General features: G+C 34.5%; 1 protein-coding gene across 2 annotated transcripts; it reads right to left on the bottom strand.

The window, feature by feature from the left end:
- Nucleotides 1–76: 76 nt before the first annotated feature.
- LOC132933998 (uncharacterized) lies at nt 77–16,258 on the bottom strand. 2 transcript variants are annotated; one of them, XM_061000279.1, is made up of 6 exons: nt 14,468–16,258; nt 6,052–6,497; nt 5,606–5,820; nt 5,296–5,483; nt 3,665–4,441; nt 1,861–2,001 (listed from the first exon to the last, which is right to left on the bottom strand). In XM_061000279.1, the coding sequence occupies exons 1-5, from the start codon at nt 15,007–15,009 to the stop codon at nt 4,099–4,101; spliced, it is 1,734 nt and encodes a 577-aa protein (XP_060856262.1). In that variant the 5' UTR covers nt 15,010–16,258; the 3' UTR covers nt 1,861–2,001; nt 3,665–4,098. The 2 variants fall into 2 exon arrangements, with proteins under 2 accessions (XP_060856263.1, XP_060856262.1); XM_061000280.1 differs by lacking the exon at nt 3,665–4,441 and having other exon boundaries at nt 77–2,001; nt 14,468–16,216.
- Nucleotides 16,259–16,730: the final 472 nt, after the last annotated feature.

Consider the following 16,730-nt stretch of genomic DNA (forward strand, 5'->3'; position numbering starts at 1 on the left):
TGATGTGAACTGCTTGTAAGTTGTGTACTTGTGTCAGAGTTAATGATTGCATTTAAAAGACATTTCAACACTTTACTAATACACATAAAGAATTTTTGAAAATGTATTTATCATTTATTATATAGTAAAACAACTAGTTATACTTATGTTAATAGTAATATGTATATGTAATATTATAATATATATATAATACACATATTAATTATATTATGCTAGATAATAATAATAATAATAATAATAAATCGGTACTTGTAGTAGCTATAATTAATAATGGTATATAGTACGCGTAAGTTTCTTTGTAAAAATTCTAAAATTTTTTTTCTAGCTATTTATAATAAAATTAATTACAACACCCCAAAAAAAAAACGTACAATAAATTAGAAATATAAATAGTAATAATAATAATAAAAAAAAATTATCAATAACAAAAACAATAATATATTAATATAAATATATAATAAATATATATAAATACACACATATATATATATAAATATAAATATATGTATATATTATATATATATATATTATATATAATAATGATAATAATAATCTCTATGTTTCTTGACTACTCATATATATTTATATAGTAATAATATTCTATGTTGTTTTTGTTAAAAATTCAAATACAAATATTACGAAAAACATTAATAATTTATAAATAATATATTAGTATAGTTTCGATAATAATAACTTATCTTATAGTTAAATGTATTTATATTTTTGAAAAAAGTCACACACACACACACACACAAAATGCTAATGATAATTATAATAAATAATAATAGTATATAATAATTTTACATCCAATAATGTGTAAAACTCGCGATTGTTTTAAATTTGGTCGAATTGTTTTAAATTGTTTATTCTAAACCTTCACACATAATTAATGTTGTGTTTTTTACTTTTTTATGAACATTATATATATAAATTGATAGACACTGTTTAGTTGTAATATTGCAAACACACGCGTGCCGAACGTATTGTTTTTTTTCTTAATCCTATATACATTTATCAAATAGGTACGTTGTTGTAAAAAAAAATTCCATAGGTAATTATAATTTAGTAATCTAACACACGCGTACACACACATAAGTACACATGCGAGTGTACAAGTGCGTGTATAAACATAAACATCAATAGTAGAAATGACGCGATATTTAAAAAAAAAAGTCGATTCCATTTAACTGTATCATTGTCTAACTACGTTATTATGTAGGTTAATACCTACTATACTATTAACTATAGATACACGTGTGAATATAATAAACTCGATCTGAAGTAGGTATTACTTCAATTTCGGTAAGTTATAGCGATTTGTCATATTCACAAAAATAAACGCATAATAGTATCTATCTAAAGATAAATGTGGAAATAGGAAGACAAATAGGAATGTGGAACACAGAGATAATAATGTTAATGTTACTTAAAGCTTTCATTAATAATTGCGCAATGTCACGGCCGATGAATGTTAACGTATAATATCGAGTACTTATAACTTATTATTATAGATAAAAAACAAATAAATATGAAAATGGAAATGAAAATGTAGGCCGGTTGCGATGATATAGGAGAAACAAATTTTAGAATGTATATTATTTCTATAAATATAGTATAAGACCGATTACACGACGATGACAATTTGTTGTACTTTTGTTATTAATTGTATTTTGTTTGTATTAAATATAGAAGTGATGGCAGAAATCGTTGCGGAATGTCCGAATGTGTGTATATGCTCCTCAAACCGGAGGCTGCGACGATTGCTTTCCCGATCCAAACTTTCCTGTAGACGACGACGAAGATTTTACGCGCAGTGGACTGACTGTCGCCGTGTATGACGGTTTGTTGTTTGGCCTCCGCTTCAGTGACTCTCGGCGTACCGTATACGACACAATTACCAGTACGGATACCAACAAAACGGCCAACACATTAACCACTACCGGTTCCTTGTTCAAGTGTAACTTTTGTTTGATCAACTCGGATAATGTCTGTTCGCCGCCTCTGAAACACCCACGATACCAATATTATAGGTTTGAACAAAAATATTATAGGTACCTGTGGAACATTTTACGTATTGTATATACTTAATATAATGTATTATAAAATGTGTACATTGATACAGAAGGGACTTCAGCGTTTTCCGTGTAACCTGTATATACAATGTATATATGGGGGATACTAGTAAAAACATCATGGCGCAAATATGAGCTCTGTAGCCAATGTAGGTACCTAAATCGTATTTAATATATATATATATTCGGTATGTAAATAAATAAAAGTGGTACTATATAGTATTATAGTTAAAGTTCCTTGGGAATCAACCTTCATGCCAAAAGCGTTTGAAAAACCGTATATAGAAATAAATACTAAGAAATATAATATGTTGTAGCCCTCCCTTCCATGTCTCAAGAAATATATTTTTGAATGAGTGTAAAAGTAGATGGATACTACAGGTGGAGGTGTTGTATAACTTGTAATTGTACAAATATCTCACAATTCACAAGTAAAATACCAGCTGCTGTATGTATAGTAAAAAGCCGAGTGCGCTGACCAATTTAAAACGATAAAACGCGATACTCTGTTTTAATACCTAACTAAGTATCTGTAGTAGAAAACTTAAATACATAGGTACATACAATATACGGTAAGTATATAAGAAAACTTAAGGTTGTATTCGACTAAACGACTGGGTTTTCCAAAGTTATAAGTTCAAATCTTTTAAATATAAGTATCTAATTTGAAGGTAATTATTTATGTTATTTTTTACCATACCTATTACAAATTCAATACCTACTAATATATATCACATTTAATTAATTATAATTTACAATATTAATATGCATGAACTTTATTTGGCACTTATGAGCAAAGGTTTTAGTATGCGAGGAAAATCCGGTGCATAGCGCGTCCTCTTATTAAGTGCAAACTCAATAACCGATGATAACCGTAGCACGAAAGAAGATAGGTAGATACAGTATGATATAAAAGATTTCTAAGCGAACAGTGATGGCCAAATGGGTGTAAATGACAAATCCTTCCATAACAGTTTAATATATATTATATTTTTAAGATAAAATAGTACATGTTAAAAAAAAACCCCCCCTTCCCGTGATTAAATCATTTGACCACCACAGTAAACGAAGTAACAAACATAGTAATTAACAGAGCAAATCATCAAAAAAAAAAAAAAAAAATGAAATATGCATTTATACCTATTGTATAAGCTTTAAATACTATAATATGATGGATTAAAGCGTACAAAACGTAAGTAGGTTTAATAGCATTCATTATATACATAGTATACTTGTATGCTATGAAAGAATGACGTATATTATAGAAGTATAGTATGGTTATTAGTTATAGTATAGGTATTATGTTAAAAGAAGGTGTATATGATTTTTGTGTGCAAATTTTCTTCGATAGTGCCATCACCACTATCACCAATATCACCAACGCCATCGTCAAAATCGTCGACGCCACATCACCGACGCAAGCATAATATTATAGCGGCGTACTTATATATTATATATTTTACGGTATTGTAATTCAACATATAAATAACAATACCGAACAGCAGACTTCCAAATTCATCCACCATTATTATATATTATTATATTATATTTTACGGAGTCAATCGTTCACCGTTACGCCGTTGTATTATTACCGCAACAGGTAGTTGTCTCAGACCATGTCCCGTGGTTCTCGTGTCGTCTTCGTCGTTGTCGGAAGTCACTATCACCGCGTCTAAACGCTCGTTTCGCGGCATTTCGTGTTACGTCCGGTCTTCACCGTCGCTCACAGTTCGGGAGTTTCGTCTGCACGTCGAGCTTTTCGATAGGTGTAACGAATGAATAGTATTATAAAATATAAGTTCTATTTTGTATAGTGTGCTTTATAATATAATAGACCTTAGTGTACGATCTGTCATATTATTGCGTGTGTCGACTGAATAATCAATATAATAATGTGATATTTATATTATATAATAATATTATGTTTATGTATAGGTATGTGGTGCGCGCGTGTCTGGTCGGTCGTTGGAACGTGGTCGTGGTCGTCGTCGTCGTCGTCGTAAAACAATTTATAGTATTTTAATGATCACATCCGGCCATTGCGGCCGCCGTGATCGGATCCGTCCGCCGCAGCTGCCGAAGACGGTACCAGTTGGAACGATTGCCCACCATTTCGGCAATATCTCATCGTGGACGGTGATAACGACGACGACGACGAATTTCTCCGGCAGGATTTCTTCTGCGACAACAGTGCGGCTGTGACAAACACCAGAGCCATCATCAAAAGCAGGCCTAGAATGTTGATAATAGCTTGTTGTGGCAACGCGCGACCGTGTAGTTCGCCCGAATTTAAGGACGACGAAGACGACGACGGCGTCGGCAGTGGAGTCGTCTGATGTTGCAGATGTGGTTTCTGCTGTTGCTGTTGCCTATATTGATATTTTTAGTACATAATATATAAATAATTAATGTTGCTTATCAGTTATTAATATATATATTATTTATCATTCGTGGATACCCACTATACGCCATATATTTATACATACAAATATACAATTTTTTTTTATCGATTGTGAAGCCCGGCAACTATGGCTATTATCAGTTTGTTTTTTGTCTGTAGGGGAGGAACTGTAGGTTAATAATCACGTGTGTTTTGGTTTGGCAGATTTTTTAATGGGCACCCGTGGGTATCTGCAATCCGTGACTTGCCCTAAGAAAAATTCCGCCCGTGAACCGAGGTTTGAACCAACGCCTTGGTCCGCTCAGCCACTCCGTCCCCCAAATATACAATTTATATGTTATATAGGTGCCATGCCTTATTCTTATACAGATAGTATAAGTACCCAAATATTGGGTTAGTAGCCAGTAGGAAATTTCAAAAGCGCGGCTAACGCAACGAATGTATCATGGTGAATTAGTATGAAAAACCTAATAATTCTTTTACCGTAATTGAATATAATAATATATTATGTATTATAAAATATAAAAATAATATAAATATTACCTAATTGAGTTTAATAAAATTATCTTTACTCAACCTCCTCAGCGACCAGAGTATTAGACATGGACCAATTTTATTTTGGAAGGAAATAGGGAAAAATTCTTAGAACAATGCTTGATATGTGTATATTATATAATATATAAACACAAAATACCGTACACGGAGAGTACGAATTGTCAAGACGAAAAAAACATGTATGAAATCGTAAAATCAATAGGTAGACGTAGATTTATATACGAAGTGCAATTATATAGTATTATGGCGGGAACGAAGTATACGAACCCATTATTATTGCTGAATATCGAGAAGTCGGCGCGTTGCTGAAGTCCGGTGAGACATGTAGCTATGGCCAGTGTGAACGTGCACAGTCCAAGGGTGGCGTGTATGGGCGTAAAACATCGTAAGCGACACACAGCCGTTGCACCGCGACAACACAACAGCACAACGAACGTGAACAATCCAAGGATGAGCTATAAAGAAAATCCGATTGAAAATTAAACATTGTGTTTTCAATCGGTGCACGTCGTGAGTGAAATGTGAATCGAGTGTAGATATAGTAATAGTGTAGGTATTATTATTATTTTATTATTACCTGAATTGCAAAAAGCATAAGGGTCAACAATCCCATCCAACTGTGTAACGAGTACATATGCGGTAAACCTTTCAAACGATGATATTCCATGGCGGCCACACCTCCAAACAATACACACGGTATGGTGCCCATATGCAATAGTCCGTGTGTTAATTTCACATAACTACCCCTGCACGAAGTCGAACATCCAGCGGCCATTCTGTACACCAATATAGCTGCGTGCCAAAATGTAGAACAATTAATAAAAATATTCATTTAATATTGAATGTGATTTCCAAAAAAAGGTCAATACCTATAATGGTTTTAAATCTGTAAGGTACAGTAGTGATCACATGATCACTATTTACAGTATAATAATATTATATACCTATCTCAAATCTATTCTAAATTATAATAAAATCGTGACGGTTTTATAATATGTAATATTTATGTCTCCATTAACTTACAGAATCCGGTTAAGGTGACGAATCCGATCGTCATCAGAGTAGGGTGTAGGTTGAACCGCTGATCTTCGATCGAAACGTTTGAAGACGATATGTTTAACAGTGAAGATTGTTGCTGTTCCACCGTGGTCGTTGAAATTGTCGTACTGATGTCGCTTCCACCGGTAGTGATGTTTTGCGGGTGCTTATAAGTAAATACGCCGATGGATAACATTTGCAATGGGGTCTGTGGTGGCCAGGGAAACCAGTTGGGGTCGTATCCACCTCGGTAGGCCATGGTCCAATAAACAGTGGTGCCGGTGACAGCCACAAGCAGAAATGAGCACGCCGTTACCAGTACTACGTATTCAAACGTAGTCCCACATCCCAAAGCCGTCTGCGGATTGTTTGTTCCGGAATCTTCTGCATCCGTCCCGGCTCCTGTGCCGCTACCAGTCGTATAACGTGATCTGCACATAAAGATTGACAACGCATTAGTATTTTTACAGTTGCTATTTACTAACATTTTTAACGGTACCACTGTACCAGGACTATACCTAGGTATAGATACTAAAAGACTATATAATATGTATAATGTATTTATCTTTATACCTATATACAAGTATTTATTATAAATAATAGGTAGGTACTGTTAACGCTGTAATAAATGATAACTATCGAATTACCTAAATTGAACCCTTTGAAAACATAATTCTATACGATATTGTATGTTAATTTGCGTTTCATTGACACGCATGAAGTACAACAGAAGTACCATTTCATATCATTATGAACCAACTTTACATACTAATTATGGTAAATTGTAAATTTTTAATAATTTGCGTATAACTATAATTCCCTATTTTAATTTTAATTTTTAAATGGTGTAATTTATATAACTATTCTAACTGATGTTAAAATTATATATCGCTTGAAATTATATACGGGTGCAGAGTTTAATGTAAAATAAATTTGTTCGACGTGTTTCAAATCATAATGTTGCTATTTTTGCACACACAATTTGATTCTTTCATTTATGCATACAATTAATCACATTTTAATTATACTAAGATTTTATTTCGTTTATTTTATTGTTGTCTGCTACTCCGATGTACTCATGTACTATGTACTATTATTTTATACGCATTAAATTTACTTTTATACTTCGAATTTTTCTAATATAACTTGTTCCTAATCAATTTCTATAGGTTTTTATTTTCATTTTTGTAACATTATCTAAATAACTTATTGAAGTGACATTATTTTTATATTTTTAAAAACATTATAAAGCTGCACCTGATGATATAATAGTACCTATACACATACCTATTGATTAGAAATTAAGATCAAATGTATCAATACGTAAAATTGAATAGTTATATACATTCAATATCAATAATATCATACCTAGGTACGTAAAAATGTATTTCTAATTTATATATAGATTATAGATAATAGTTGTATGCACAATGCACTGATTTATAAGTATATGTAACATTAGGCATAAATCATCGTGTACTACTTGTAGACCACAACAACATTTGCATAACGAACTAAATAAATATTGTTAACCAAAAAAAATATGTTGCAGAAGTACGAATAATTCGTTGTCATAAAATATATTATGTATATAATATATATTTGCCTTGTGTGGCAACTAGCAAAGTGGACATTGGCCAAGAGCGCACGCTTAAACTAAGGGCGTTACATTTTTTTCGTAATTCACGACGGTGAAAATAAATTGAATTAATATTTAAGTTAAGGGACGCCGCAGTAAGGTTATATTACTTGGCTACTGCCAAGGGCGGCAAGCGCAACAACAGCTTATTGTTACGGTACAGAATAAACACGGCCGAAAGAAACGATTTTCTTCTACTTTTATTATACCTAGGAATTGGTAGAGGCGGTATTATACGATAAATATATTTATCAAGTCTATAAAGTTACGCACGTTCAAACAAAACAAGTGGCCCTACGCTGGGGCCTGGGACTATAAATTATAAGTCTCTTGGACCACAGTCTTGATTTTCAAACTTTTATTATTCAATATCCTAAGAGTTTTCCCCGTTTAAAATTTATTGAATTAACTGTATACCCTGAATTTTATTTCCAAATTCCAATATGTATTTGTTTTATAAATTGAATAAACGATGGCGCATATATGAATTCATTTCAAGATTAAATCAATAAATTATAAAAATGTGTAAACAGGAAATCTTTATTAAATAAAAAACTTTATTAGGGCGTATTCTTGATGTCTACATTAATGAAACTAATAAGAAAGATTGAATTCATTAGATTTTCTACCATTATTATTGTCTATTGAAGACGATTAAGTATCATCATTATTCATTAAGCTCTTTCAAAATGTAATTAAAGATTTTTCGCTAATTAAAGCAAGAAAGAAGTTTTGTATAAAATACGGGTATGATTAATATATTGCACCTACATTAAACTTTATTCCAAAAGTAATCCATTAGGTACCAAAAGAGTTTTACTTACTTTTGTTTGTTAGGTATCACAAAAATAATAATAATAAAAGAGACGGAGCAATAGGGAGTGAGAGAGAAAGAGCGAATAAGAGACGGGGTTCTGACAAAAACACAATATACGTCCTGTATATGTAGTCCTAAGTCCACCGTTATTATGTTATAAATATAATTTTCAGATACGAGATACTCCCTGCAGATATATATATTTTTTTGATGGTTTAATAAAACATTGCAAATATACTTTGGTCGGTATATATACTTTTTTAATATAGGTATAAACTTGGTTTCATAATACAAAAATACAATTTGTGTCATACTACTATTTTTTCATTGTAGTGCTAAACCAGAGCCCCTCGTATTTATATAAATTTGCTTTTGACCTCGTTTCCACAATCAACTATAAAATCCTGAACATTTATTTTTGTATTCATAAGTTCATAACGCGTACGATATGGTTTTTAGACCTTTCGGTTAAAAATGTCTAGTCGAAAGTGTGAATAAAATATTTTAATATACCTACCTACGATTATTTTGAAGTGCCTATGTAGGTGGTATAGATGTTTACATTAAAACATGCATAATTTAAGCCCTTATTATATGAGGGGGCACGAATCCATTAATAATTATTAATCTTGAAAAAAAAAATTAATTGTTTTAAAAAAAAGCTTTTAATTGATTTCTATCGTTATTATATATTTTATCCAAATATTGATTGAAATATTAATACATTTATTTTAACAATTGTGTCAACTATAGCTATATCGTCATGCTACGATTTTTTACGCTTTCTCATTCATTAGGCGTTTTAACTTATTCGTATTATAGAATTATTTCTGTGTTTTTAGTAGCTGTTATATTATTTCTTGTTGCTCTTATAAGTATATCTATATATATATAATATATATACACATTATATGGATATTCTACGTATAATTCGTTTTAGTCGTATTTTCGGCAACTCATCGTCGATCGGCTGTGGCACATTGTTCAGTGTGAACAGCACGTAAAACATGGTCGAAGGAAGATAAAAAAAAATACACATCGAAGGATTTTTTTTTTCAATTGTTCACCATAAATTTTTTTTAGCGTTCTCAAGTCCTTTCGTTCCTTCCTAGCCTCTTGTCTGTCGGTTATGCATGCGCGATTATCGAGATCGCCATCCACCTCTACACCACCACCATTCACCACCATCATAACTGCGATCACTTGACTGTCATCGCGTAATATCCTAGAGAAATCGGCGCGATACGCTCTTGTATTTTTTTTTTTTTTTATTATTAAAACCTATTATCGAAGAAACGCCGACGTGTTTTATATTAAAAAAAATAAAAAAACAAATTAAAAAAAATACCACAAGAGGATATCCTCGATCGTTCCCGTTACCGCGCAAGTAGCAATAATAACACAGGTCGTTAACACTACATTATTATACATTAGAGGGAGTGGCGATGGTGGCGGCGGCGGCATTGACGATCGATCGATTAAATTCACATAACGACACGACTTACCACACATAATGTATAGGCATTTTCTGTGAAAAGTATTAAGTTCTTCGTGTGTATAGATATTAGGTATACAGTATGATTATAATATTGTAAGCCAGTATATTCATCCTCGAACATTCAAATCGATTATTTATTCTTATATAGTTATACTATTTTTAATCGTGTATTCAGCCTACAGCAGGTGTATTATATTCAATTCTGATATAATAAATAAATATACTTTTACTATAAAAATTATTATATAATATCTTAATCTTCATTTTTTGTGTTTTTGAGAGTTAGAAAACTATACATTTTTTAAAATAATTCTAAATTTTAAATATATATTTATAGTAGTGATTATTTAGGTTTTTACTGAATTAAATAGCAACCCATAATTTACACTACATATTCTGAAAAAATAAACATTTTTATGTATAAATGGTTAATATTGAACAAAGAACATTTTTGTTAATAATTTTATAAGTGTTTACATTTTAATTGAGATTATCTGATAAATGAGGGTTGTGAGTGTTTTGATTAAAATCATTCCGTGCTTTTTTTTATAATTATTCTTCAATAAAATACACAACAATATATAAGCGATCATGAATATGCTTATATTTTATAATGCTTAATTGGAGATCTGTATGATTTTATTAATTAATTTTTTAAATCGTATTTATAAAGAGGTTGGTAATTTACCTAATAAGCGTTTGCGTTTTAAGTTTACTCAAGAGAGCGTATGGTAGGTATATCTACGTCAATTATTTAATCCTACAAACTACTATGCTAACACATACAATTCCACAGTATTTAATATAAATATATTATATACATCGAAATATTATGGAAAATAATTTTTTTTTTCAATTATTAATTAGTACTATTATATATGTCACATTAATTACCTATATTATATAAGTACAAAAAGTATCGAACTATTATATGATTACATTATTATATACTGTCTTATTCAGCATTCTATTAAACGACGATCAGTTTTTTTTAAAAAATAATTTTGTAAAATATACGATCGCTTTGTGTATGATTAAGTGTATTATGGACACTTATGTATAGGTATATTATATGACGATTTTATACCCAACAAGTGTATAAGGTGGTATAGCTATCATTAATAATACTGGGTTGATTGATTGATTGATCGCTAGTTCAATCGCATTCGTATCACGTTTTATTTCGGATGTAGGTATACCTATTTTATATATAAGTATATTATAGATATAAGTAAAAAAGAATATCTATATACCTAATATATAAGTATAAGTATGGTTTTTTCATTTATATTTATGGCGGTTGCCGTATACAAATACTATTTATGAGTATTTCGAATGGAGGACGTCTATCATATTGGACTTTGGAAAATAAAATATAATACCCCTGAACCGATTTCGAAGGGGTAACTAGGGATATTATATTATCACACAAGTATTTTACTCACAGCGTATTAATTCTAATACAAACGGATAAATAGGAGTGGCTATATATTATTTTAGGGCAACCATAATAATATAAAGGTAATATTTTGAATAGGTTTAGGTACACAACCACAACGTATACTGTACCTATAGGCTATAGTGTTTTAAATTATAATAAATATTGTTTGATGGTACAGTTCGATCTTCGATGGTAGTTTATTCAAATGTAGTAATAAGATATAATATTATTGTACATATTATATCGTTTATGTATGTTTTAACTCAGAAATATGATATTATTGAAAGCGTTTTCATACAGCAGCCATATGCTTGTGTAGTATATAGGTACTATATGCACATAGTTAATATATTTGTATATTTTATACTATTTGGTGTACAGACACATATACGATATAGGTAGGTAACCGCTACAACGTTAACAGCGTCCCCCATGCATCACGAACAACGGGATACAACGACGGTGTAAGCCGCAACGTATGCATTTGGTAATAGCTTTTGACAATAATAATCATTATAATTAATTAAAAACGAAATACTTTGTTCCACCGTGTATTTGCTTATGCATTATACGTATAGCGAACTGCGGCGATCGCAAATTAATACGGCCTCGTTGTGTATTATCATTATTATTTATACATCGGCGGCAACGGCAAACTTTTAGCTGCGGAAGCAATGCTTGTAATATATAGTTAATACGATGGGAGGTATACACATACATTTGTATATAATACACGTACGCACATACACACACACACACACACACACACACACACTACAAATTGACATCAATTAATGCTCTCACACGTACACATCATATTACAGACAAATGTGTATAGTACGTGCGGTCCCTCATCCAGCTCCCGGTACGGATATTTGTAACAACGGGTCGTATATATATATATGGTTTATGCGTATATTGTGTTTTATTATATTATATACAATTAAACGGTATGGTGATATTATTAATAATGATATTATTATTATTATTATTATTATTATAACTACAACTATTACTTTACAATGTTACTGCCGACGACGTAGTTCTCACGCGTATAAAATACACACGTCGTCGCCGCCGTAGGATGAAAATGTGCAACGGTCTGTACAGTACATGATATTATAATATTATTATTGTTTTATATGCGTTATAATATTTCATTCGCGCGTGCGTATTGAATTTCTCGTGTTTAAAAATTATTTCGAAAGCGTCTGGTCGTACATACGTATAGGTATAATAATATATATTATATATATATAAATAGATATACATAGTATAATATATATATATATATATATACGTATTGCAATGAACCACGCGTAGGGCTGCTACTACCACCGGGTAAAACATACTACGATTAACCACTCTATTCATATGTGTGTATGTATGTATGTGTGTGTGTGTGTGTACGGTCCACCCTAAATTTACGTACATAATATACATTCATGTATATTATATTATATATTATGCGTATACGTGCATATCTGTTTATGACTTTATGAGTAGGTATACGAATAATAATAATAATAAGCCGTGGGTACCGCGTATACTATAATAATAATATTATTAATTGAATTTCTATACGATTATTGCTATAATTGTGCGTAAAAATATAATATTATGTGTATTAGATATTATATTAAAAATTATAATATTGTATTTGTGCGTGAAACTTACTTGAGATGATTTCCACTTCCCGAAGATTTAGATTTCGCCATTATATATTTTTTTCGATTCAGTTTTCTTGAATCGGCACACACGTACGAATGGTACACGGACTATATACGTTAGGGTGCGTTTAAAAGTCGTTAGGTTTAGTACCTATAGTTATTATGTATGTATGTGTGATAAACCTATTGTAGTATTGTATAATGAATTGATATATTATATAATTTAATGAATTATAATATCCTACATTACGTACTCGCACCGCACGGGCGGAGGAGTATAATTAACCAAACTAATTGTGGAATTGTTGTACATTTTAATAAGCACTTACAAAAAAAGAAAAAAGCCGAATGGTGTTAAAAAAGATCTTATACTTGAAAATAACTCGAACTAAAGTATTCAAAAATTAATACTCAATTGTTCCTATTCTATTGAAACGCACCTTATACTGAATACCTACGTATACGCGCACCGAGTTTAGTCAATTGAATATTATGTATTCAAAGAACGACGATGGATAGACAACAGACAACTCTAGCAACAGACTCGCTGGCTACACAATATTGCCACCGCTACCACAGATGATCATCGCGTCGCCACACGCCTACCTATATATATACATATAAAATAAGTGTAACAACAACATCCGCCGCCGTCACTTCCACCTCTACCTCCATCACTATTATAATAATTATAGTACCCATCTCAACAATTTATATATAATAATATATTAAGTACTTGTTTTATTCATATTATAATAAAGATACAATTTTTAATTAAAGTATCCAATCATTCGCCGCGGTACGACTGTTTGTACGTTTTAATATATTATATTTCATACTATTGTGTTTGTGGTATCGTGTTATGTATGAGTCGTTTTATATAAAAATGATTTATTACTATTTTTATTAATGAAACGCCAAGTTCGGATTAAGGGAAACTTCGTTGGCTCTCTCACAAATACCACTCCCTATAATCTACGACGCGCGCGCATAAGCACCCCGAAAACTGAGATGTGAGGACATACTATGTACGACCATATACTGGTAGATCAAAACCAATAAAAATTCGCTTGAATGCACGAGCCCCTAAAAATATTACAAGGGGTTAGAAACAAATGGTGGGGCAGATATAATTCTCTCTCCGAAATTTCCATGACTATAAACATACATGATACCAACTACCAACACTAGGTTCACAGTCATACATTTCATTTTTCAATAGTTTTAATATTATCAAAAAATGATTGGTTATAAATACATAATTAATTTAATATAATATAGTATACAGCCATACAGGCATTTATAAAGAAAATAATGATATAATAAATGTGCTCACTTCTCTTTGGATTTATTTTCTCCGTTTCCGGTCCCAGTTCCACCGCCGGCCAGCGAGTCGTTCGGTCCGCCGGCGTTTTTCTTCGAGTCAGAAATCTGGCCACCGCCAGTAGCCGTGGCCGGCAGAATACCGGACATGGCCAGAACGGGCACCTGGTCATCGTCGTCGGCGGCCTCGTCGTTGTTGTCGCCACCGTTGTCTTCGTCGTCCGCGTTGTCTTTGTTCGGTTTCTCTTCGTTTTCCGTCTCGTCGGGCGGCGGCAACAGCACGGAGCTGTCGTCCGTCGCACCGCTATCGGCGGCAGTGTTGGCCGCCTGATCGTCGTCCATCATCATTGCGCCGTGTTGCTGACGATTGAGGTGGACAGGAGACACGGGCGACACGGTAGATCCAGTGCCACCGTCGTCGGCCGGCGTATTGGGGGTACCGGCCGCTGAAAGGGGCACCACGAAATCGTCGTCGGGTTGCGCGAGCGGCGCCGACGCCTCACCGTCGATGGGTGGTGGCAGGAAAGTGGTAGTGGTGTTGTTGTGGTTGTCCATCGAAACGCTCGGTGTGGACTCCGTATGAATATTATAATATTATAGGCACTGGAAAGGCGCAGCAGTGTGTATTATGTACTATACCTATGTACTATACGCGTGTATACTCACGGCGATCGTATAATATTAATAATAAATATATTTTGTATTTAAATTATATTTGAGATTGAAAATGGTTTGGTTACAGTTATATTGAGCACTAAGCGTTGCGTCGTGAGCAATAGTGTGCGTGTATATAACGCGCCGGTCGTCTCGGCAGATTATGACGATATCGTCGTGGATGCTGATGCAGACGCACTACCTACCACCCTCTGAAGCTGCTGTTCGCGCCGGTGTCGTACCGCCACCGCCAGTGCACCGGGGGAACGATGTATTTGTGGAACACGAGACGATTGCCCTCCTACGCCGCTGTTGCAGCCGACGGTAACTCATTTAGAGTCGATGGTACGCGGTACCGGATATTCCTCGCACGTGCAGTATTGTGTAATGCGGACGGATGATAAATTTAAATATTAAATATATATAAAAAGGTATATGTGTAAGATAAGAGAAAACGTTCACGGTTTTTGCACACACAACCTGCACCCCGTCGTCGTGGTCGGCTGAAAACAGTTATTGTGGTCTCACGCGAGACAACTGTTGTCCGTGTGTTTACACACACCCCGCGCACACTCTTATAATATTATATATATTTATATATATATATATATTAAAAGGACAATTTCGCTAGACGTTATTCTATATATAATGCTGCACTACTGTGGTCAAAACACGTCGTGTATGATATATAGATGGTATATATATATTATACGCGGCAAACGACGTGAGCGGACACAACCGGCGGACGGACGTTATGTCCGGGGACGCGGATACTACTGCCGCCGACGAGGTGCACGGCCGAGGTGGTCGCGGGAGCGCGGCGGTTGATGTGGACGAGGAAGCGCGGCCGCGTCGGTTGAGGTGGTAGTGGTGGTGGTGGCGGTGTCGGTGTCGTAGTCGCCGCCGCCGCCGTCGTCGTAGTCGTCGTCGTCGTCGTCGCCGTAGTAGTTGGAAGCGGCAGGAGCAAGAGCAGGAGCAGCAGCACACAGGGTGGTGTACAGCAGCAGCAGCAGCAGAAGCGCGGCGGCCGCGGCAGGAGGGTGGAGCCGGCAGTGATGTGTGCGCGGTACGCGCGTCGTCGTCGACCGCGCGCGGCAACCCAGTTTTGTGGAGCGCGTGAGAATTTGGATCCGGGAGAACCGGACGCGCGGAGAAGCGCGGCTATTGACTCGGGCGGCGGCTGCGGATCTGGCGGTGGCAGGCAAAGTCGGCGGGGGCGGGAGTCGTGTGGTGGTGGTGGCGGTGGCGCGAGCGTCGGTGGGGTGGGATTTTGGTGGGTGCGAACGGCGTGCGGAGTGGCATTTTATACATTATATACGGCGAGGGGTGCGTGTATCGTGAGCGTCGCAGTCGTCCCGGGCTGCTGTGGAAGCTGTGCCGTTTCCGCTCGCCGCCACCGCCGGAATCGATGATCCCTGCTAGGATACGCGCGCAGCTGTAACGAGCGTTCGTTCGTTAGTGCGTGCGTGCGTGTGCCGCCGCCCATGAGCGTGCGTATATATAAACTCGATATAGATATATACTTTTTCGGTTCCACCCTACAGCGGTGGCGGCGGCGGCGACGGTGTTCCACCGAGGTTCGTCGTCGTCGGCGCAGGACGCCTCCGCCGCCGCGCTAACTC

This window comes from Metopolophium dirhodum, chromosome 1 (genome assembly GCF_019925205.1).
Source record: "Metopolophium dirhodum isolate CAU chromosome 1, ASM1992520v1, whole genome shotgun sequence".
Lineage (NCBI taxonomy): Eukaryota > Metazoa > Arthropoda > Insecta > Hemiptera > Aphididae > Metopolophium > Metopolophium dirhodum.

Coding starts and splice junctions, on each gene's coding strand:
- LOC132933998 (XM_061000279.1), bottom strand. CDS start 15,009: ATGGACAACCACAACAACACCACTACCACTTTCCTGCCACCACCCATC. Junction 6,498..14,467: donor GAAAATAAATCCAAAGAGAA/GTGAGCACATTT, acceptor CTTTATGTGCAG/ATCACGTTATACGACTGGTA. Junction 5,821..6,051: donor CGTCACCTTAACCGGATTCT/GTAAGTTAATGG, acceptor TTTGGCACGCAG/CTATATTGGTGTACAGAATG.